We start from the raw sequence: 23,278 nt of genomic DNA, 5'->3' as shown, positions 1-23,278 counted from the left end.
ACATATACACAAATACACACACATACACACACACACACACACCTAAAGGCTGGACTTGGCCCTAAAGCTCAGGCAACAAGGGAAGAACAGAGCATAGCATTGTTTGCACAATCCATCTAATTTTGCTCCACAAATCGCTTTATTTAGCAGATCAGACCTGAATTAGCAGATTACTGGTTGGTTGGCTGCCTGCACCTTCGTCATAGCATCATCAGTGACGTTAACACGGTCGGGGTCATTCTGTTTAGCTAAAACACAAGATTATTCATGTTTGAACAGAGAAATGAAATCGCCAATAATTATTTTTTTTTGATCATGCTTCACTGTGCTGCATAAAGATAACTTTTGACATTGGTCTAGCAAAATGAAGAAAGTGACTGTTTCATGCAAAGTTGTGTGCGTGAGAACTAATCAGATCACAGAGCAGTGTGGAAAGTTTAAGATCTTCTGTGGCCGCACATATGTCTACAGGCAGATCTGTGGGCTTGTGTGTGCAGATATGCATGAAATTGGTGTATATTTTGAACCTTACTCATCATCTTAGCTGCTTCCTTTATTCCATACGTGTGACATACCCAATAGAGAAAACATGTCTGACAGTTTTTGCTTTTATTTTTTGCTCTTGGTCATCTTTCGGTTATAGCGATAAGATTTCCTGAGTATTTCACGTGTAAAAGCAACATTCAGAGGATGATCAACCATATGAACCTTTTTGAAATGTTACCTACAGATGAAGGCGATACACTAAACATCGCAAGAAAATACAATCAGAGTTATGCAAAATTGGCCATCAATTTCTGCATCAACTTCCTCAGATTAGTAACCACTCTTCTATATAAAATTCACTTCCTTGGATAATGTTTCGAGTGCACTTGAGTTTATTATCCTGTTCCAAGACAGCTTCAGAGCGTGCACAGATGGCCTCCCATGACCTTTAAACACTATTTCGAGTCGCTGAGCCACTGAAACAACTAGAGACACATTTCCACTCCCATGCATTACTATTTTTACAGCACATTATTTTCCAAAATGTGTATTCTTTGCACGTACTGTATGTTTAGTGGAAAAGTGTGTTTTGGTACAAGAAAGGTTTTTTTTTTTTTTTTTTTCTTGGCACACCTATAATGCACCTCAAACTTTGCAGTCTCTGATCGTGAACACATGTACTTTGAGACCAAAAGTTGTAATAGTTACCTGCAGGTACCCCGAGATAATTTTGGGGTTCTTGGAGACTGTTTTCCATCAGACGATCTGCACTTAGGGATAAAATTACTGGGATGGGAAATCAAACTGCCTGCAGTTTGAAAGATAAACCTCTTGTAGATGATCTTTCTTATAGTAGTTAAAAAACATTTTACTAATTCATGGACATTAAAATGTTTTGTCTGAAGGCCTTTAAGAGTTCTTTAGGTTTTGGTATGATGATAGCACAGAGTTCAATTGAAAGCAACCCCTTGATTTTTAAATAAAGTTAAATGTCATTAGCACCATGGAACCCCATATTCTAAGGTGTCATGGGTTTCCGGGGGGTTTTGGGATTTCCAAAGAACTCCCATAAAGTTCATTCTGTTCATCTGGATGTAGAGTTTTCAGTGGGAGAAATGTTTCGTCACCCATCCAAGTGACTTCTTCAGTCTCAGCTGACTGCAGGTTTCCCCAATCTTATAAACATAATATTTGCATAACGACTAAAACTAGCTCCCTGGCAAACAACGGGCTGTGAGGTCAGTTTCTTGATCATTAATATGCAAATTTTCATTACCATTGATCCAGAAAAACAAAATGAAAATTCTGGAGTGGCCTAGTCAAAGTCCTGACCAGAATCTGATTGAGATGCTGTGTCATGACCTTAAAAAGGCGGCTCAGAAACCAGTGTAGCTGAATTACAACAATTCTCCCAAGATGAGTGGGCCAAAACTCCTCGACAGCGCTGTAAAAGATTCATTTCCAGTTATTGCAAATGCTTGCTGAGAGTGGCTCAACCTGTTATTAGGTTTAAGGGGCATGTCTCGTGATTTGTCAGATAATTTATTTTAACATTTCTTCAAGAAGCCACCAACAGCACAAAGAGAGAGATGTTCAGTTCAGCGACTGGCCAACAGAGAAATTGTAATTTAGTTGCACTTTTGCGGTGGCTTAATTTTTCAGCTCTCTGGGTTTCTGCTCGACCCCAACAACTTGCATGAAATGTGATAAATTATGCAATTTAAGTTTGCAGAACCAGACTAACCACGTCTTCTCAATTATACCTCCAAACATGTGAAACAGAGCATTTGAACACAGTGTGTTCATCCTGGGGACTCAGCACTCACAATGGTCTCTGTTCACTCCGTTCAAGTCTCCTCGGAATGCAATCAAATCCCTCTTCTCCTTAAATCACTTCTGAACTGAAGGGTACACTTAACTTTACATCATCCTGGCCCTGCCTTTCATCACCGGAGCTCGTCCACCATTGGTTAAAAAAGCAACCCCATCACAGCTACTCCCCCCCCCCTTTCCACACTCACTGCCTCTTTTATACTGATTGAAAAGAAAAAGGAGTCTGTTGGGTGTAATCTGCTGTGACGCGACTAATCCCAACACTACAAATCATAGGTCCCATCGACACTTCTCAGCACAGACCCTGTGACTCCCCGCCAGCTACTTCACGTCTGCCTCAGGTAGGAATCGGCCTTCTTTGCTCAGATGATGCTTCCAGTTGTATTCAGTTCCTTAACTCCTGTTGTTACCAGGCAGTGGATTTGGCTCAGCTTTACAGACTTCATCTTATGTAGTAGGATGAAATTATGGATGTTTTGCTGCCTTGTTTCTCTTTTATCTCGAGGTATCTAAAAGCAGATCATTCCAGCTCAAATCTTGTGCAGTGGGTGCATCATGGGGCTGACAGTGGTTAGGTTTGAGGCGTTTCCACTGAGACCGAGAGTCATAAAAATGCAAGCACTCATGATACCACAGCTTTGGGCTGTGTAGCATGGTATTATAAAGACATATGGATGTTGCTGGTCTTTATGAATCTATTTTATAAATGCTTAATAGACTATTAGACTGCACTTTCATTTTCTTTCAAGTAAATAACTGACCGCAACTAGGTTAGCTATTCAACTTTTGTTCAAATCTCCTTCATCAAGTGGTTGCATGCTGTATTATACTGTATGTATGCCTATATGTATGCACCATTGTACCAATTAAAGATTTTCTTGCTCTATATCTAACATTTTGCCCATCGACACCCACTGTGAGCCTGATGATTATGAAACTAAAAGGCTGTCAAGCTTAACTCTCCTGATAAGTCACCCAGGATTGGCAAAAGCTAAATATAGCCAAAAAGGTACCATGTGAGAGCAGAGAGGATGGGATAAAAGGGATTTAGATGGACTACAGTGTGTCAGTTTTTAAGATTTAAGTGGGATTGATAAGAATCACAAGTTACTTCTTCTTTTCTTCCAGACAGGACAAGGACATTTTTAAAGAGAAGACATGGCTGTAGTTGTGAGTATCTCCACTTTTACACTCTTAAACAGACAAACAGGACAGCATTCATAAGGACAAACATCTATTCTCCATCTCAGATGGATTCAGCTGCAGCTCAAAACTTCCCAAAGGCCCATTGTTACAGACACCAGCGATAGCCACAGTTTCTTTAGCTGCTAATCTCTGATCCCTGCTTCAGGTCGAATAGTGGTCCTCACCATGTATTTACAAGCTTTGCAGGACTCATGTGAGGGAGATTAACCAAAACACTGAAGTCTATTGATTGCGGACCTGCAACACTGGTGGACAGGCATCCTGTCTCACGTGGATTAGACGTGTTTTAAAGCTCACACAGCAAAACCCAGTCTTGTGAGAGAGTTAAATTGACATGACGAGGTACTCGGCTTTTATCCAAAGTGCTGCGCAACTTAAAAGTTTTCCTGCAGACACGTGAAACATAAACATCTTTGTGCTCACAGGGAAACGGTTTTCCATCAGCCATTATAACAAACGGCAACATCTTTAGTTAGTCTCCCCCATTACAGCAATTTTGACAGGTGACACTGCTGCCATTAAAAATGAATGTGCTTCATTCACCTGTGCCACTAAGCCAGTGAACATCCATAATGTCAAGATCCTGGAAATGGCACACCTAAGTGGAATGCATCCATTTTTAATGATGGTAATCATACCTGTGCCTTCTTACTATGATAAAATGTTTGCTCTGAACAGGGCCTACTGGGGTTTGTGTTCAAAAGCACAACTTTGTCTGTTGGTTTAAAGCATTTAATCTTTACTAAAGTGGATATAGCATGCTCAGTTTCATATTCATTTCTTGACCACAACTAAAGTAGCTTTGAATTGAGATCAGTTCCACTTATCCTTATTTTGCAGTGGGGTGGGGTGGTGGTGTTGGGGGTGTAGAGTGGTGGAGCCTATCGCAGCAATCATAGGGTGAGAGGCAGGGTACACCCTGGACACATCGCCAGTCTGTCACAGGGCTAACACCGAGAAACAGCCACCCATTCACACTCAGACCCATGGCCAATTTAGAATCATCAATTACCCTAAAGTCCCACCATATGTCTTTGGACTGTGGGAGGAGGCCTGAGACAACCCACCCAAACACAGGGAGAGCATGCAAACTCTACACAGAAAGATTTCGGCAAGATGGTGGAGTCAAACTCAGGACCTTACTGCTGTGAGGCAACAGCATTAACCACTGCGCCACCCGCTGCCCTTCAGTTCAGTTCAATTAGTTCCAAATCACAACAACATTTACCTCAATATTGTAAGGCAAGGACCCTACAATAATACAGAGAAAACAACCAGGCCACTCTTATGAGCAAGCACTTGGCAAAAGTGTGAAGGAAAAACTCCCTTTAAAAAGGAAGGAACCTCCAGCAGAACCATGCTCAGTGAGGGTGGTGGGTGAGGGCAGGAAAACAGGACAAAAGACACACTGTGGAAGAGAGCCAGAGATTAATAATAGCTAATGATTAGTCAAGTCAAGGCCACTGGAGAAAGCCCTGTCACCTTTAGATTTGAACTGGGAGTGTGGAACTAATAAAAGCATCTGACTGGAGGAGCGCAGAGTTCGAGTGGATAGGTGCAGGCTAAGAAGTAAGATTAAATGCAAAGTTGTGTATAAACATGAACACATAGTGAGTTTAAAGAAGTGAATAAAAAAGAAACACTTTGTGCATCATGTGCACCTATTGTTGCATAACTAAGAAACTAAGGGAGGATTCAGGGTCACTTGATCCAGTCCCAACTATATGCTTTATCAAAAAGGAACATTTTAAGCCTAATCTTAAAAGAAGACAACGTGTCTGTCTCCCGAATCCAGACGGGAAGTTGGACTTTGGGAGGTCATTTGATTGTAAATTTACTAGTCCATTTGTTTCCCTGATTAAGTGTCTTTGAATGTTTCTGAGAAATTTGAGATTACAGGACCAATAGATTTTCTCACTATAAATAAACATTTATAAGCAACCATGACAAGCTGTAATAATATCTTCTGTCCTCAGAGTGGAACTTACCGTATGGTGTCAGAGGAGGAGCAGGCGCTCAGGGCCAAGCTGGAGCGTCTGACCGTCAAGGACCACGGACCAGTTTTTGGACCCTGCACCAACGTGCCAGACCACACAATGCAGAAGGTGATCAAAGAAACCTTTGGAATAAGATCAAGATTCATCAGAGTCACATCAGGACAAAAAACTCTTTAACAAGCAAAGGAATTGCAATGCAATGCCAGAACAACCCCAGTAAAACCTCCAGGTTTCCTTTTGTTAAAAGGGAGTTTTTCCTTCCCACTGTTGCCTAATGCTAGCTCATAGGGAGTCATCTGATTGTTGGCATTATCCCTCTATTATTGTAGCGTCTTTACCCCATTTTACGCTAGGTAAATGACTCTAAATTGAAGTTTGTTTTCATAAATAAAATTAAAGTTTGAGAATATACAACTTTCAATGGTTTACTTATTAACAATGTCCAGTTTTTTGAAGGTACATCTATTGTATTGGTGTTTCAAATTGGGGAAAAAACATTAAGGCTTCATTAGGATGTGCAATACCCTTTCACAACAATAGGTGGCACCAGAAATGTAAAACTTGGGATAGTAGCCCTCCAATTGTTTGTCTTAAGTTACAAATTGGAAGCAGTGACTTTAACCTCCTAGGACCTGGCATCCACATATGTGGACATCACATTTTGGGTTATTTAGACCAAAATACTAAATTTTGCTCTACAAGGGTCTGACATCCACTTACAAGGACATTATACTGCCTCTGTTTTATCAAAATTGAAAACGAATATCCTCATATGTGGCTCTCATCTTTCTTGGAAAAGAAATCAAGTAAAAAATAATAATAATCTGGTGATTCTTTGTTTTTACGTTCATCGGGTTCCAATCAGCCCAAATATCAAAGATTAAAAATGCATGCCATGGAAGAGTTCGGGTCTTAAAGCTGGCTTGTCATTCTTAATTGTGGTTAGACCACTACCCTATCCTATCTAAATTATCACCCTGTATCTGGTAGAACACAATGGTTTGATCAGTATGACCAACTTTAAGGGCATAAGTGAAATGAAACATGGACCATATTTATGAAAATAAACCCTTATACAACCAGGACCACTCAAATATACGGTAATCTGTGAACTAACTGCCTGGACTGGCTCCTCTCTGCAGGCCAAGGATGAGCTGAATGAGACCGATGAGAAGCGGGTGTCAGCAGTGAAGGAGTTGCGAGCAATTATTAAGGAGAAGGCAGAAGGTGGTGATGATCTGGCCAAGGGGGTGCAGGACACCTTCGGGGAGAAACCAGACAACATGCTGACCCGTTTCATTCGTGCCAGGAAGTACGACGTGCCCAGGGCTTTCGACCTTATGAAGGGTAAAATGTTCAAAATGAGCGGCTGAAAGTGGCAGATCTAAATACATGCACATCATTTCTTCCTCTGTGCATCTAAGCGTCATTATGGTATCAATTCTGAAAAGTCATGTAGCCTCATAAACATATGATTTTATCATAAGGATCCCAGTTAAAAAAAAGAAATAAAAAAAAAAATCTACCACCTGTAGATAAAAAAAGCATTTTTCAAAGATGAAATGTAATCTAATAGGCTTCCTGTGCTTCTACTCAGGTTATGTGCGTTTTAGGAAGGATTACCCCGAGCTGTTCGAGAACCTGACCCCTGAGGCCGTGCGCAGCACCATCGAGGCCGGCTACCCCGGCATCCTGCATAGCAGAGACAAATACGGCCGTGTGGTCCTGCTTTTCAACATCGAGAACTGGGACTACGAGGAGATCACCTTTGATGAGGTATGGTGACTCATTTCTTTTATTACACAGGAAGCGTATGTATTTTTGTCCCATCTCTGACAGGAGCTTACTAGAAGATACTATAAATATAAAACATGTTTGTCTGTGTGCATTCAGATCCTGCGCGCCTACTGTGTGATACTTGAGAAGCTTCTAGAGAACGAGGAAACTCAAATCAATGGATTCTGTATCATTGAAAACTTCAAGGGCTTCACCATGCAGCAGGCAGCAGGAATCAAACCCACTGAGCTCAAAAAGATGGTGGACATGTTACAGGTGGGGGGGAAAAATCCATTATTTTGGTTGAATTACTTTAGAGGAGAAGTAAGTAAGTAAGTAAACTTTATTTATTAAGCGCTTTTCACAGACAGACAATCACAAAGAGCTGTACACAAATATTAAAATAAACAATAAAATCAATAGACATTATATACAATGTAAAAGATCAAATGTAAATAATGTAAAAAATATAAAATATGTAGATCAACAAAAGGCTTGTTTGAACAGAAGAGTTTTTAACTGTTTTTTTAAAAGAATCCACCGAGTCAAGCAAACATAAATGTACAGTAGTGGTAAACTGTTCCACAGCCTTGGTGCAACAGACTGAAAGGCTCTGTCCCCTTTTGTCTTCAGTCGTGTACGGGGAACAACTAAGAGACTCTGAGTCTGTGAGTGGAGATGACGAGCAGCAGTGTATTTTATAAGAAGCTTGGATAAGTAATCTGGAGCCATTTAGTGCTCTGTATGTTAAAACAAGAATTTTAAAGCGAATTCTAAACTCTATTGGGAGCCAATGTAAAGAATATAAGATGGGAGTGATGTGAACACGCTTGGTAGAGCGAGTTAGTAGTCTGGCTGCTGCGTTTTGTATTGTCTGGAGGCGAGAGAGAGATGATTTATCCAAGCTAGTAAACAGGGAGTTACAGTAATCTAAGCGTGATGACACAAATGCATGAATGAGTTTTTCCAGTTCAGCTGAGGAAACCATATGTCGCAGTTTAGATATGTTTCTTAAATGATAGAAACAGGAACGAGACAAAGATTTTACATGAGAGTCAAGGCCCAGAGAAGAGTCAAATATTACTCCAAGATTTCGAATATTTGACTTGACAGATGGACAGAAAGAGGCAAGAACCTGACTGATTTTAGAATGTAGCTCAGGAGGAGCTATGATCATGGTCTCGGTCTTGTTAGTATTTAGAACAAGGTAGTTGCTTGAAAGACAATCAGAAACCTGGGTTAAGCACTGGACTAGGGTGGACAGCCTATCCAGCTGATGAGGCTTAAAGGACATATGGAGCTGAATGTCATCAGCATAAAAATGATAAGACAGGTCGCTAAAAGATTGAATGATACCAGCTAAAGGAAGCATATAAAAAGAAAATAGTAATGGACCTAAAACTGAACCCTGTGGGACCCCACAGGTCAGGGCAGCAATGTCAGAGGTGAACCTGTCAGTCCTAACAGAGAAGGTCCTGTCTGATAAGTAGGAAGAAAACCAGTCTAGGGCAGAGCCAGATATACCAGCCAAAACCTTGAGCCTGTTAAGTAGGATTTTGTGGTCGATGGTGTCAAAGGCTGCACTAAGATCAAGCAAAATGATCACAGAACAGTTCCCTGCGTCAGATGCCATTAATAGATCATTATAGACTCTTAAGAGAGCGGTCTCTGTAGAGTGCTGCTTTTGAAAGCCAGACTGAAAAGGGTCAAGAATGTGTAATTTACATAATAGAGACCTGAACTGATTTTCAACAATCTTTTCAAGTAATTTACTTACAAATGGCAATTTTGAAATAGGTCGGTAATTACTAGCAGAGCTAGGATCAAGATTCTGTTTTTTTAACAGAGGAGTTACCTCAGCATGTTTAAAATAAGATGGAACACAGCCTTGCCTCAGTGAACTGTTGATGATGGATAGTAATGTGGGACCAATGCTGGTGATAGACCCGGACAGGACAGAGTGAGGTAATATATCTACAGAACATGATGAGGATTTCATTTTACCTAAAACTATAATTAAGTCATTTAGTGTGATTGGAGAAAAGGAGGTAAATGATCCAAGACAGCAAGGGGTATCTTCATAAGGGGAGGCACTTGAGGAAATTTTGGATTTCAAGTCCATCACCTTATTTACAAAGTAATTAAGGAAAGTATTGCAATCTTCATCAGAAAGCAACAGAGCATGCTGGGTTGGAGGAGAAACAATACTGTTGATGGTATCAAATAGAATTCTTGAATTATTTTTATGACGATTTATAAGATTATTGAAGTAAGAGGATCTGGCCTCTTTGACTGATTCATTATATAGGTAAAGTAGTTCTTTAAAGTGCTCACGATGGACAGTCAGACCGGTGGACTTCCACAGACGCTCTGCTTTTCGTCTGTGGAAGCAGAGCGTCCACAGCTCAAAAACCATTGTATAATAGAGTAGTCAAACAAAGTTTCAACACTTTGACTTGGCATTCATTTATGATGGGATTTTTAGATTCCTTGCCCTTCATCTTGCTCTTTGTGTTCCACCAGGACTCCTTCCCTGCCCGTTTCAAAGCTGTGCACTTCATCCACCAGCCCTGGTACTTCACTACCACCTATAATGTGGTCAAACCTCTCATGAAGAGCAAGCTGCTGGAGAGAGTGAGTCAAATGAATCATATTCAATGACAACATAGATTGTTTTTCGTCCTTGTAGAGAGCATTAATGGCAGACATTAAGGGGGTTTGCAATGCAAACTGTGACCACTGTTGCCCCTTAAGTCTCTGATATATAAACCTATCATCAGCCAAGCTCAAGATATCCTTTATATTTTGGTTTGAGTGCAGGAGAGCTGTAATATGCAACGTGACAGCATCTGACTTGACATGAACCTGCTTGGCAAAAAGTAGCAAAAACAGTTTTGCATTTTTTCTAATAAAACAAGACTTTCATACATACTCGACAGTCAAGTACCACTGTATTAATTCAATAATGTGTTGGTCTGGATCCTTCAGTTTGCTTCTGAAAGGATTTTGATGTGGGTTTCACTCTGATTAACAGAGCTGAATCTAATAACCATAATGCCACTCTAAAAATTGGTTTTATGGTGCGCTTAAGCAATACGTTGGAGTCTGTCAGGATATTCGATACAAGGATATTAAATTAATTTATGACTTTGACATTTGGCTGCTGAAGGATAGCACACACTTTTAAGCATCTCTAACAGCTGCGGATGTTCGTTTTAGGTGTTCGTGCACGGAGACGAGTTGGAAAATTACTACAAGGAGTTTGATGCCGAAATTCTCCCTGCCGAGTTTGACGGAAAAGGTCCCAAGTACGACGGCAAGGCCACAGCAGCCAAGCTGTTTGACTAGACATCCTCAGTCCTTTTGCCAATGAGGTCGAGAGCCTTTACGTATTATAAACCCTATAGACTGTGAAGAATCAACGCCCAATCTAGCTGTGTGGTTGTAGGAACTAAAGTTATGAATGAAAGTCGTGACTGTGTTAGAAGGTAAAATGATATTGTACTGCACAGGTCCTGGTAAAGCACATTCAAGACAAAAACTAGACAAGCCATCCCGGTGACACCGTATAGTTTGCATTTTCTGGTTGATGACCATCAAAAGTGCCATACATGCTCCAAATAACTACAGAGTGCATACACTTCATGTATTTGCTTGTCTTTCTTTGAAAGTCAGTCCTATGATAAGTAAAACTTACTTCTAACTCATTACAGTGAACATTTTAGTGTTTGTATTTATTTACTTTTTGCCAATTCTGTATTTTTTTTTTTAGCAGAATAAACAGTCCAGTCCAAATTATCTCGCTCAGGCCAGGACTTTTTTTCGTTGGTGCAATTAAGATAAATTTTAGTCCAATTAGCATCAATCTTGTCACAGGGTTCCCCTTTTTATCACTAGAACCATAACCAATAAATAAATAAATAAATAAATAAATAAATAAATAAATGCAGATAAGTAAATGTACACAGTGGTGGATTAGCTGTGACAATCACTTTTAGTTCATTCCAAACCCAAGTACATGGACTGAATGACTGGCTGCCTTGGAGGCAGTTGTCAATCTTAAAAGAAGAAGAAGAAGAAGAAGCATGGTTTGGTACTGGTGTGAAGTGTACAGAAGCTTATGATTAACGGACCAAAAAAATTAAAAAAAAATCAAAGTCATATATGTGATTATCTTATCACATACACAGTGTTTTTCCATTACGCAAAAACACTGCCAATCCTGACCGGCTCTGAACACCACATGTTATGTCTCCGTTTTGTCAAACTGTGCTTTCTCTGGACTTAAATTCACCCACACAGATGGTTTATTACTGGCAGGCCCCAGCTTTCTCAGGACCCAACCTCTTACCCCTGATCATCTTCTTGCACAAGGCTGGTATTCCAACAAGTGCCTCTCTTTCCTGCTTTTCTTTCTTTCTTTTTTTTTTTTAAGACTTCTTCAGTAAGGTATAATAAAGTTTGACCCATTGTGCTACCCAGTGCACCAATAACAATGTCAATACATGTACAATAAACTGTTAATAAATGCAAAGTGTTGTGACTTTGTTGATGTAGAAATACACAAAAGGAAACAATATGTGAAAATCACTTGTAAACAGGCTGCGCACCATGAAAACACCCACATTTTCCTTCATTTTCTACATCATAATCATATATTCAAGAATGCAGACAAGCCCCTGTTATGTGAAATGAGACTTAAAAAGAAAAATCTTGTCAAGTAACTTGAAAAAACTCATTCATCCAGGAACAAGTTAACGAAGAGTAATTTTTTACATTTTGCACAATACCCCATCAGAAAATGATTGTGAGAAAAGACAATTGAAACATCTTAATTTATAATATCACACCAATAAAAATGTGTTCATTTTCTTTTAATTGTCAATGACTCTACATAGTGCATTGAAGACAATAAAGTGCGAGCAAACAGTGAAAAAGTCAGGACATGTTTGTGGTGCTGTTGCATGACATTTGACTTCTGCGGAGCAGATATAAGTTGCATAATTTGGAGGCTACATAGACTGGGTGGAGTCCACTGAGAATGTAACTCACAGGAAACTGACCAACCTCAAAAGTCCTTAACATGATAATAAGAGCTCAGAATATTAAAAACAAGCAAACCAAAACAGCAAAAATATTGCATTTGTGCCCTCACCAGCTTAGCTGGTGTTTGAAACCTTTGAAATCACATAATTCTGGTGGAAACTTACAGTACCATGACAGTACAGGAGTGTTTTTTCTTTCTTTCTCACAATTCAGAAAATAAAAAAATATAAAAATCCACCCCCTCTCCTTTTTTGTCAGTGACACTAATCATTTTCAATAGAGCGATACTCTTAACTGTTTTTACCTTTTATATTGCAAACACCACCATCCAGTAGGCAGCAATGAACAACAACAACATCCTCCCCCAAAAGGTAATCGATGCTAAAGTTTAATATTAAGTCACTACAGTGTTTAAACTGAAGCCACGCCTGGTATATGGAACATAATCGTGACCAAGAAGAGACACATTCAAAATGTTATCACCTTCGAAACATACCGTAAACAGCTGTTTATACCACCACACCTGTCACTTCTAGTTAAATTATTTCTACGCTGGGAATTATTAGTTATTTATAAGTTTTGGGTAACCAGAGTTCTACACCAGGAGGCTTTACAGTAAATTGACTGATTCATGGAATGGTTGGATCTACAAGTACATGTTTCAACAAACCAGAAATGTTCAGTTGGGTCTGTTTTTGTCTACCCTAAATGCAGACAGAGTCCACTGGAGAAAATTGAGTATGAAAACCTACCAAAAAAATATCTGTAAAACATTACCTGATTTGAGAGATTAAATCACATTCTTATCAGATGTTTTTCTTTAATAAACAGCAACATCCTCTTAGTGAAAATGCACTATTTCAATTAAAGGACTTCAGAACAGGACAGAACCAAAACATCATTAAAATATTATTTGAAAACTTGAAAAAAAAAGTCCACCTTTTTTTCTTTCTTATGGCAGAATTCAAATTACACACCCTGCTTTAGAGAATAAAGAAAGAAGTACCTGCCAAAAACCAGCAGAGGGCAAACTATTGTTAACCTGAGAGATAAAAAGAACAAAAGCAGAAAGAACACTTCTGCTTGGGATCACATTACACTCACCTGTGCGATCACCTCTGTAGGTTTTTATTTCTAATCTGGTTTAACCACTTCCACTCAGGCTGCCTTGTCTAATCATCTACAAGTTCCAGAATCATGTAGCTGTAAGGCCAAAAGTGCTGAAGCTGAGCAGGTACAGCAAGCTGTCTTTGTGCGTTTGTCTCTGGACTTGTATGTAAGTGCAACTCGCAGAGTGGTATTGCGTGCTTCCATACAAGAAGTTCATGTCCTACTCGCTGCTACTCTGACAGACCGACTGCTTCTTCTCCCAGCGGCAGACGGCGTTGGTGTACTCCACTATGACCTTGTCCATCCAGGTGAGGGGCTGAGGGAACAGAACAGCTCCCTCGAAAAAGCCCATGTGGCCCCCATGTTGAGTCAGGGCAAATACCACATTGGGCATTTTCTCTAAAAGGGGAAGACAGTTAGGAAGAGAGAAGTATAAAGTTTCAGTTCACCAAAAATCTGTTCCCGTCAAAGACCAATTTTTAAGAAGCTAAATGACGCCAAAGCTGTGACGAGTCCAAATATCCAACCACGAAAATGATCATGTTTTTCAAAAGAAACTGACAGCACAGATTATAACTTGAATCTTGATACAGAACCAGTAGAAAAGTAGACAAAAATTTAAAGAAATAGAATTCATGACTACTTGAAGCGTAAAAACTTTACATGAATACGAAGACTTTTACAAAACAAGAATCTCCCATGTGAGGCAAGACAAGGCAGCAGGTTGAGGCCAGACACACACACAGGTCCCTGTATATAACCCAACAGCTCAGGTGGATCACATGGCCCTGAAAAATTCAACAAGACTGTCTGGGGAGGGTGTGTTGAGCAGATAGCTGCATCAAGACTTTATCAACACTTAAGACTGTGTTGCGAGTGTCCTGTTAACTCGCTTCATGCTGCTCTGAGTTAGCACCACTGTGAGGACAGCATTTTCACCAGACTCTACATCACCTCTGTGTTGCATGCCATGAAATAATATCTTTCATATTTGTTATTAAAGGTTTGTATGGAAGCATATTTTAAACTTGGTGTAAAACAACTTAAAAAAAAAACTTTCCTTGACTTTCTCAGTTCCTTTCAACAACATGTTTTCTATGTTGAAGACTCAAATGTTCCATGTAAATCCACAGGTTGTAATGTTCATATTCACTACAGTGCATATTTCCTCTTCTCTGTTACAATTTAACTACTGACTGATGACTAGCTAACATCAAGTTAGACACGCCAACAGCCTGCCTTCAGTTCAACACAACACAATCACAACTCCCCTCCCAAAAAACAAACAAACCTGGCTTCTTCAAGCATTGTGCAGGAAGAAATCTGAATAGCCAGCTAGCCACATATGCTAGGTAGCTAAGAAAACATTACATAGTTAACAACAGTGATAAAAAATTAGCTTGAGGAACTCCACAAAATTAAAACAAAGGTTGCTCTGTGAATGCCCTACCCAGTTTTACTTCAACATGCCCACTGGCCAAGACTTCACCACCTTCACTAGATAAAACCATACATGCCAAATATCAAACATAGACACAGTTACAGGTGTTATTAGGAGGAATCCTCCATTCTAATAAACTGCTAGCTATCTATAATTAAAACATACCACGAGCTATCTTTCTTGTTTGCCTGCTAACGTGGGCAAATTGGTAGCTACTTATCATGGCAGCCAGCTTTAAGCTAGCCTGTTACAAAGACAACCTTTAACTACCACTGACTCACACTGCAGAAGGAGTTTAGACAAAAACCACAAACCTGCAAGAGTGCGTGCAACAGCCAGTAGTGATGGATGAACCAGTGGGTCATCCAAGGAGTTTAGCAGGAGGAGTGGGACAGTGATCTGTAAAAAAAAAAAAAAGAGTAGTCCAGTTTATTTATTAATTTTTTAGAATACCTACTTACACATTATTAGTGCAGACAGTACAAAATATAGAAGTAACCATCACTGGCACTTCTGTGCTGATGTCACTTTTCAAACCTGGAAGCTACGCCCACATTTTATATTGTCTACCATTACACTTTTATAACAGAATAATATAACAGTGATAAGAGAAGTAGTATTCAACCACACCTGGACTTAATTATGTATGATTGCTATCCAAGTATGCTAGATCAGGTGAACAATAAATATAGCAGCAACAGTATTTAACAGTTGTCCAAACATGAAGTCATTGCAGAAGTAGTAATAGAGGGATAGATGTGTTGAGCTCTGTTACATACACGGATAGGTACTTGTCACTCACTTTGTGGATGTAGTGCACACAGCTCTCCTTCTCATAGTACTCTCTCAGTGAGTCATAACCGTGGAATTTTCTGAAGTGAAAAATGATGCGATAACATAGTTAAAGAGATGGCCCACAGAATTTAGAGCAACCCATCATATTCAAAGCCCAGAATATTTCACCTCATAATGCTGTCATCAATCTGCATCAAAGATGTGGCTGCATACAGTCTGTTCAGCTCTCCATCGCCAATGTTGCTGCACTGCATGGCCAGCAAACTGTCCCTGTTTAATAATATGACATTTAGACAAAACCAACGCGGGAGACTGTGTCTTTGTTTGGCTGAGAAGTGCTTTTCATCTGATTCTCCACAAATGACTCACAGATCTACATTTTAGATAACAGATTTAGGAATTTCTGGCAAATTTTTCAGAATTACGCTAACATTTAAGAATTTCTACTCTATCAGACAGAGATAATCGAGAAAATTTTGTGTCTGCAGAAAGCCACTCCAACAATTAGCAGAGAAAAGATTCATGCTTGTGTCTGAGCTACAGAAAAGCAAAAAGCTGCAGTACTTTATGACTAAATGACATTCTGATCAAATTTAAGAGTATTACGTATCTGTAACCATTAATCAATAACTGTTGTGTTGCTCCACCTGTGCGACAGAATGATCTTCTTCATATTCTCCGCCAACATAAAGTTGTAGAGCCTCCGGCACTGGTCCCACTGAAGGAAAGTTTCCTGAGCCCTAAACACACACAAGCAAATGCACATGAATACAAACATACTGTGGAACCACATTACAAACTAAAGTCACTACAGCAGTAGTCTGATCCATCATATCACTATTATATTTTAACTATTGTAAATATCAACACTGCAAATTATTTAACCCCAACACTATTATGGTGCTGCTTAACACAAAACTTTAAATTAAGTTATACAACCTAATATTGCACTCAGTACCTCCAAGCAATCCAAAACAAATGTAATGGGTCCGCTTAATACGATCATATACAAGCGCAGTAATGACGCTTATGCCTCAGTTCAATAAGAAAGATCTGTAATCACTCATCTGCCTGCTTTCATGGATGTTTGGCTGTTAGTCTATTTCTTTCATCACTTCCACGCTTTCAAATCCACTGCTGACATCATTACTCTAATCCAATCATCTTCTTTCCTCTGATGCCTCTTGACTCTGATTGGTGGAACCCACCTCCCCCTGGTCACTCAGACCTCCATCCAATCCTCCATCTTCAATCCCATCAGGGCCTAGACTCGTAATGCCTATCAGCGCTGACAGCCTGCTATGACGGCTCATTGGTCTAATCGCCAAAAAAGCTTAAGTGAATTCAATGCTGCCAAATGATCACCACTCACTGAATGTTGTTTACCACAGAAATAATCCCTCTGAATAATGTATACTTTATTACTTTATTCATCCCCGTGGGGAAATTCCTCTCTGCATTTAACCCATTCACTCAGTGAAGCAGGGTGAATGGCAACATGACAACGTGTAATACTTTCTTGAAGCAAATCTCACAAGAACCATTAGGAAACAACTCTAGGAACTTATTTGGGCACTTGATTTAAAGAACAGCTAAATTAACTGTCATTTCTTTGGTCCCTGTGACACAAAATCTGCATGTAGAAGATCACTAGTCAAAGCTGATAAAAACTGCTTAAGAAATTTACTGACATTCCCCTTAAAGAGGCATTATTAACATTTTTACCCCCTTGGAAATTAACTCTATCACCATCTTTGCCGCTGCAGAATTCCCTAAGATTCAATTTAGGTTTCACTGAGTGCTGTCTTCTTCTCTAACAAAGTCTCTGACTGGAACCGTACCTAGGATGCTTTTTTCACAAGCTTTTTTCTTTTTATTTTCAAAGCTCTGATAGTCCTGATATAACAGAGTCTTCTCAGTCTCCTTTCTTTCCTGTGTTTCAGAGTAAATAAACCCCGTTTCAGTATTTATCAGAGTTCAACATGATCACCTCAGTTTCACTCGTGACGGCAGAGCAACGCCGACAACAACATGACCCATTAGTCTTAATTGTGTTAATCCTTCAGTCAGTTTACCAACCTGAGGGCACTGTAACCCTGGCAGACGCTGACACAGCATAGCACTCTGTCCTGGTTTGACTGGTTTTCCCCCAGGAACTTACAGACGATGTTTCCTCCCAGACTGAACCCCACGACCACCAGCAGAGTCTGGGGAAAAGTGCGTTTTATGTAGTCCACCATAGCTCCAAACTCCCAGGTACAACCTGAAAGTAAAAGAGTTGCTTTTACAAATGTATAGCAGTAATATATACTCGATATGACAGATTAATATATATTTATAACATTATGCTTCTTGGGAATCTGGTTTTATTTGTCAAAAGTTTGATTTTGGCAGGATTGCACATTATAAGGTTCTTTTTTTTATCCAAGTGATGTTAAAAAAATATCATAAAAACAGACAATGTGGCAATAACTTTTTACCGTATGTAAACATGCGTGGCGAGGTGAGCTCAACATTAGGCAGGGCTCCCAGGTGGTTGAGGACGGCACAGCGGTAACCCTGCCGCTGGGAATAATCCACAAAGGTCCGGATGTAGTTCTTCTCACTGTGGTTACCAATCCCAGGACAGATTACCATGGTAATGTCATCTGGCACCCACACAAAGACACAAAAGAGTCTGGATGTGCAACTACATTTAAATTGGAGTCATGAGCTTGTGTAAAAGTCGATGTCATGTGCACTGTAGTGTGTGTGCGGATTTAACCCCACTGAACTACATTGCTGGCATCGTTCCTCGAGGGAGTTCATTAAAGTCGCTCAAAGTGTAGCAGGAGCTGCTTGTTACATGAGACTGATGTTCTCTCGGTCCAAACAAGCACATAAAACTCAGGAGGAATGAAATGAAAAGAAAAGCACCTCAACTAAACAACAATCGGGAAGCTCTTTAAGTACCAACACATCAGCCGTTGTGTAATTAAATACCCCGAAAACCAGCTGATTTGGTGGTTTAACAGGAACAAAGTAGTTTTTGCCTCTGACCTCCAGTGGTGTGGGCTCCAATAGCTTCAAAGAGGTCAAAGGTAGCCGTAGCACCATCCTGCATTGGGAGGAACATGCGAACCCCACAGGGCGTTGGAGTTTTGACACGTCCCATCTTCCCGTAGAGCACCGTCTGGATGTGACCGCTCTTCCCCCACAGCAAGGGAGGAATGTATCTGAAAAGAAGGACAAGGCCCATATTATGTAACTGGAAGATGCTTCAGAAGATCATCAGTCTGACAAGCCAGGCACTCTGAGAGTGCTCTTTTTTTTTTTTTTTAGGTGTTCAAATTACATGACTCCAGCGTGCTTAAATATGAAGAGTGCCAAAAATATGAAGCCAAATAACATTTAGCAGAAATTAAGTTCACATCAGGTATGCGGTTGGCCAACATACCGCTCCTTCCTGTCCAAAAACAAACAGCTGAGAATTTTCCTTATCTTTATCTACTTCATAGCGTGTACTAAAAAACAGCACACCCACTGTGCAAACAGAATCTTTACAGAAAAACAAAAACAACCTAAAAAAACTGAAAGTAAACTTGGAGGTTTGGAGAAAATCGCCAAACCTCACTAGGATGGATTGTGGATCAGGGCTACATTAGCTTAGCCCATCCACGGACACTCCTTCTAATGAATGACATGTTTCTTTGAATAGTTGTGCAACATTATTGGAAGGGGTGTGAGGTATGTTTTGTCATCTTTGGTGAGTGAGTCAGAACTGTTACCCAACCGCTAGCTAGATTTTTATCATGGCCAGTGCACACTCTAGGTCATAGGTGTCAAACTCTGGCCCAGCCTAATTACATTTGGCCCGCGAAGCCATACCAAATTACTATTAGAGCTGGCCTACTGGTATTATACAGCTAATATATATATATTGTTTAGTATTAAGCTTTGCTTGTTCCATATTCAGTTTTCCAGCAAAACTTATTTGAGTCCATAAGAAAAGATTCATTCTTATATCTGGAGGAAGATTTTTTTTTCAATAAATATTAATGTTAGCCCGCGACTTTGTTCCAGTTTTGAATTTTGGCCCACTGTGTATTTGAGTTTGACACCCCTGCTCTAGGTGAAACACTTACATAACAGGACAGGATGTTTAACGCACCACTGTTTTTGTTTAAATAAATGTTTTGCTAAGTTCTTTCAGGGTTGAAGGCAGCCCTGAAAGTAATGTAGAGCCCAGGTTTTTACAAAGCAGAAGAAGCTGTGGACTATCTCTGATATAATCTGGATACTATGGATCAACCACTTAGCAGCACTTGATGGCTGCTATTGGGGCATTTATTTTAAGGCCAATATCTAAATAAATGAGGATATCCATCCATCCATCCACTGTTGCCTGTCTCTCTATCAATAGATAGATATTGACTCAAATGTATTGAAAATGCTTAGAAAGGTTGGTAAATTTCCTCCAAAAAAATATTTCTAAAGTTTTCTTTCTCCCCGGGAAGCTTTTTTCCTACCATGTATGTGGAAAATTACAGTTTCACTAATGGATCAGCTCATCCTAAATTGTAATTCCTGGCTCATTCCACCAGAGAACAAATGGCATGTTTATTCACATTATGGTCAGAGTAAGAGAAATGAAAGTACATTCGTGAATGGATGTTATGTCTCCAAACAGCTGAAATCCCCCTAAACTTCTATAACTGCATGGTTTTCTTATGTTTCCTAGTTCAGCCACTGCCTGCCTCTGTGGGTGCTGGGCTGAGAGAATGGATCTCTCCCTTACAACGTATCTGAAAAGACTGCTGCTCCTCTAGGCTCTGTTTACAGTGTTTAGGAAATCTAGTCCTTCTTGGGAGACTCTGGCCAATAACAGCTTTTTTCCAACCCCCCCTACAATGAGTCACATAAAGGCGAATAAAGACCTCAGAAGTCCACACAAGTAGTGGTTCAGTCAGTTCAACATAGGACTCGAGGACCTGTGAGAGTGGGATTCAAATCTATGTAAGCCAAAATCTGTAACTGACCAACTTTAATGCAAACCACGTCTTAGAACAGAGTTGGAACAGTTTCAGGATGACTGTTTTCTGATTCTTTTGCTTTTGTTGTTAAATTTTCTAGATTTTTGTATGTTGTGTATATCATACACTGTGCTCACACTATAAATACACTGATCAGGCATAACATTATGACCACTGACAGGTGAAGTGAATAACACTGATTATCATGGCACCGGTTAGTGAGCAGGATATTTTCGGGAGTAAGTGAACATTTTGTCCTCAAAGTTGATGCGCTAGAAGCAGAAAAAATGTGCCAAGGTAAGGATTTGGGCGAGTTTGATTATTGTGATGGCTAGACGACTGGGTAAGAGCTTCTCCAAAACCGCAGCTCTTGTGGGGTTTTCCTGGAATGCAGTGGTCAGTATCTATCAAAAGTGTTCCAAGAAAGTAACGGTGGTGAATAAGCGACAGAGTGATGCAGGTGGGGAGTGAAGGCTGGCCCGTATGGTCAGACCCCTGTCCACTGCCAAAAGGGCCAACTATGGGCACGTGAGCAGCAGAACTGGACCGTGGAGCAATGGAAGAAGGTGGTCTGGTCTGATGAATCCCATTTTCTTTCACATCATGTGGATGGCCAGCTGTGCGTGAGTTGCTTACCTGTACACCCTTTCGTGGAAACAGTATTCCCTGGCAGCTGTGGCCTCTTTCAGCAGGATAACGCCACAAAGCAAACAAATCAGATCCATGGGGGCCCCACCTCAAAACTTATGGGACTGAAAGGATCTGTTGCTGGTGCAGATACCACAGCACACTTTCAGAGTTCTGGTGGACTCCATGCCTCAATGGGTCAGGGCTATTTTGGCAGCAAAAGGGGGACCAACACAAAATTAAGCAGGTGGTCATAATGTTATGCCTGATGAGTCTATGGTGCACCTGTATCTAAGGTAAGAATCGGGAGTTTGTGATTAAGTCCACATTCCAGTCATCCCAGTGCCATCACAGATCTTTTAATATAATATTAAAATCTCTCACTCTTTGGTCAGCATTGGGCAGGTCTTGAGCAGGTAGTGACTGAGCAGGGTGTCCTGGTAAATGATCTCTGGTGGTGCAGTGGGACTCTTGAGGTTCAGACAGCGGACAATGATATAGAGGATGGTAGCCACCGCCGCCAGCTTCACACCATCAAACATGGCAGGCAGCTCTGGGCCAAAGGTGTGTACGTAACCGCCCTCCGTGGTGGTCATTTTATATGTGTGAGTTGATCCGCTGTGTGTGCATAAACATATAATTTACACAAGCAAAAAGCCAACAGCAAATGGATTATTTTTACACAGTACATTTACAAAAGCCAAATTTCATAAATGAAACTGAAATATTGAAAACATAAAATATGTTTATAAATTTCTGCTAAAACGGCAGCTTCTCACATACAACAGCATAAAATTACATGGTGCTCTAACTTATAGGCAGCTGTGCGACATTTGGGATCTGATCTTTCAGTAGAGTCTAGTATGAAATCTCAAAATAATAAATAAATAACTAAAAATCCACTGAAGACATGATAGAGTTATCCAGGAGTGACACCATCTATTAATGTTGACGGTTTTTACTCACCTTGCTGCCAGAAGAAAGTATTTCATTCAGAGCTGGGAAAACACGCAAGTAACATCTCATTGAATTAAATGGCCAAGGCAAACCAACAAAAGAGTACACAAACACGAGTAATTTGCAATATGTGGTTTGCGGTGCGGTTACGTGACGCATATGGATTACACAAAATGAGAAATAGGGAGGTTAGAAGAAACTGCCTGCTAGCTTAAAAGTGCCTCAGTTTGTTGCCTTTGTCACGTCACTCAGGTAAAACTTTTTCTGTCAGATGTCGACCAAACACAACAGGCACTTTACGTAAAGAACGCAATACGGGTTGAGCATAAAATTAAAATGTATGGTCTTACCATTACTCTTTCTGAAGTTTCACTAGGTTTTTCCCGGACCCACCCGAAGTTTGACGCTCTAACACCGCCTGTTTACAGCGGAGAAACTGACTGACCAGCGGCTCGCTCAGGATGCCTTCATGCCACCTCAAAAAGCTCCGAATTTTTGCAATCCCAAATGCAACCAAATGATAAATTTACAATTGCGAATGAAAATATGTATATTCAATTTTTTTTAACGTTTTATTTTCACGTTTTTGTCCATCTTATTTTACGTTCTACTTGTTAGACCTGTCATGTATAGTCACAATATAATACATGAAACTCTCCATTTCGGTGTCACAGTCTCCTCCTTCGCTTTGTGAAACTGAAATTTCCGATTATACCAGCAGGCAGTACAGCAAACATAGCCACTTACTTCCTACTTAACTGAAATCCTAGCTTACGTTGACAAATAATAAAAATAATAATAATACAAACAGAAAAACTAAATCCAACAAACGTTATTCCTCCAGTTTAAATGTCATTCATTTTCAAGCGATTTGTCTTAACTTTGCACTGAGTGTGTTAGCCACAAGAGGGCGCCATTGATTAACTGGAAACACTGGGTCAAAATCAATGACTGTATATTCTCATAGCGGCTTAACCATGCTTTAAATGTTG

At 40.0% G+C, this 23,278-nt stretch overlaps 2 protein-coding genes across 5 annotated transcripts; one reads left to right on the top strand and one right to left on the bottom strand.

Moving 5' to 3' along the window:
- Positions 1-2,221: 2,221 nt before the first annotated feature.
- On the top strand, positions 2,222-11,439 carry rlbp1b (retinaldehyde binding protein 1b). Of its 4 annotated transcripts, XM_040026381.1 has the most exons (8): positions 2,222-2,660; positions 3,448-3,489; positions 5,502-5,630; positions 6,665-6,869; positions 7,120-7,298; positions 7,416-7,574; positions 9,822-9,932; positions 10,518-11,439. In XM_040026381.1, exons 2-8 carry the CDS (start codon positions 3,478-3,480, stop codon positions 10,644-10,646), a joined length of 924 nt encoding a protein of 307 aa, XP_039882315.1. In that variant the 5' UTR covers positions 2,222-2,660; positions 3,448-3,477; the 3' UTR covers positions 10,647-11,439. The 4 variants fall into 4 exon arrangements, with proteins under 4 accessions (XP_039882315.1, XP_039882312.1, XP_039882314.1 ...); XM_040026378.1 differs by having other exon boundaries at positions 3,448-5,630; XM_040026382.1 differs by lacking the exon at positions 2,222-2,660 and having other exon boundaries at positions 3,094-3,489.
- Positions 11,440-12,157: 718 nt separating this feature from the next.
- LOC120730175 (monoacylglycerol lipase ABHD2-like) lies at positions 12,158-22,751 on the bottom strand. The gene is made up of 11 exons (XM_040026375.1): positions 22,637-22,751; positions 22,296-22,327; positions 21,714-21,947; positions 18,730-18,905; positions 18,171-18,338; positions 17,770-17,953; positions 16,338-16,430; positions 15,859-15,960; positions 15,698-15,767; positions 15,210-15,294; positions 12,158-13,853 (listed from the first exon to the last, which is right to left on the bottom strand). Exons 2-11 carry the CDS (start codon positions 22,319-22,321, stop codon positions 13,675-13,677), a joined length of 1,317 nt encoding a protein of 438 aa, XP_039882309.1. The 5' UTR covers positions 22,322-22,327; positions 22,637-22,751; the 3' UTR covers positions 12,158-13,674.
- Between the last annotated feature and the right edge of the window lie 527 nt (positions 22,752-23,278).

The sequence above is a fragment of the Simochromis diagramma genome, unplaced genomic scaffold (genome assembly GCF_900408965.1).
Source record: "Simochromis diagramma unplaced genomic scaffold, fSimDia1.1 OVJJ01000293.1, whole genome shotgun sequence".
NCBI classification, from domain to species: domain Eukaryota; kingdom Metazoa; phylum Chordata; class Actinopteri; order Cichliformes; family Cichlidae; genus Simochromis; species Simochromis diagramma.
This window is presented reverse-complemented; position numbering and strand designations above follow the sequence as displayed.

Excerpts from the sequence above, each read along its gene's own strand:
- rlbp1b (XM_040026378.1), top strand. The coding sequence starts at position 5,469 with ATGACAAGCTGTAATAATATCTTCTGTCCTCAGAGTGGAACTTACCGT. Across the intron at positions 6,870-7,119 it reads GGCTTTCGACCTTATGAAGG|GTTATGTGCGTTTTAGGAAG; the intron begins GTAAAATGTTCA and ends GCTTCTACTCAG. Across the intron at positions 7,575-9,821 it reads AGATGGTGGACATGTTACAG|GACTCCTTCCCTGCCCGTTT; the intron begins GTGGGGGGGAAA and ends GTGTTCCACCAG.
- LOC120730175 (XM_040026375.1), bottom strand. The coding sequence starts at position 22,321 with ATGAAATACTTTCTTCTGGCAGCAAG. Across the intron at positions 18,339-18,729 it reads TGGAGCCCACACCACTGGAG|ATGACATTACCATGGTAATC; the intron begins GTCAGAGGCAAA and ends TGTGGGTGCCAG. Across the intron at positions 15,961-16,337 it reads AAGATCATTCTGTCGCACAG|GGACAGTTTGCTGGCCATGC; the intron begins GTGGAGCAACAC and ends ATTATTAAACAG.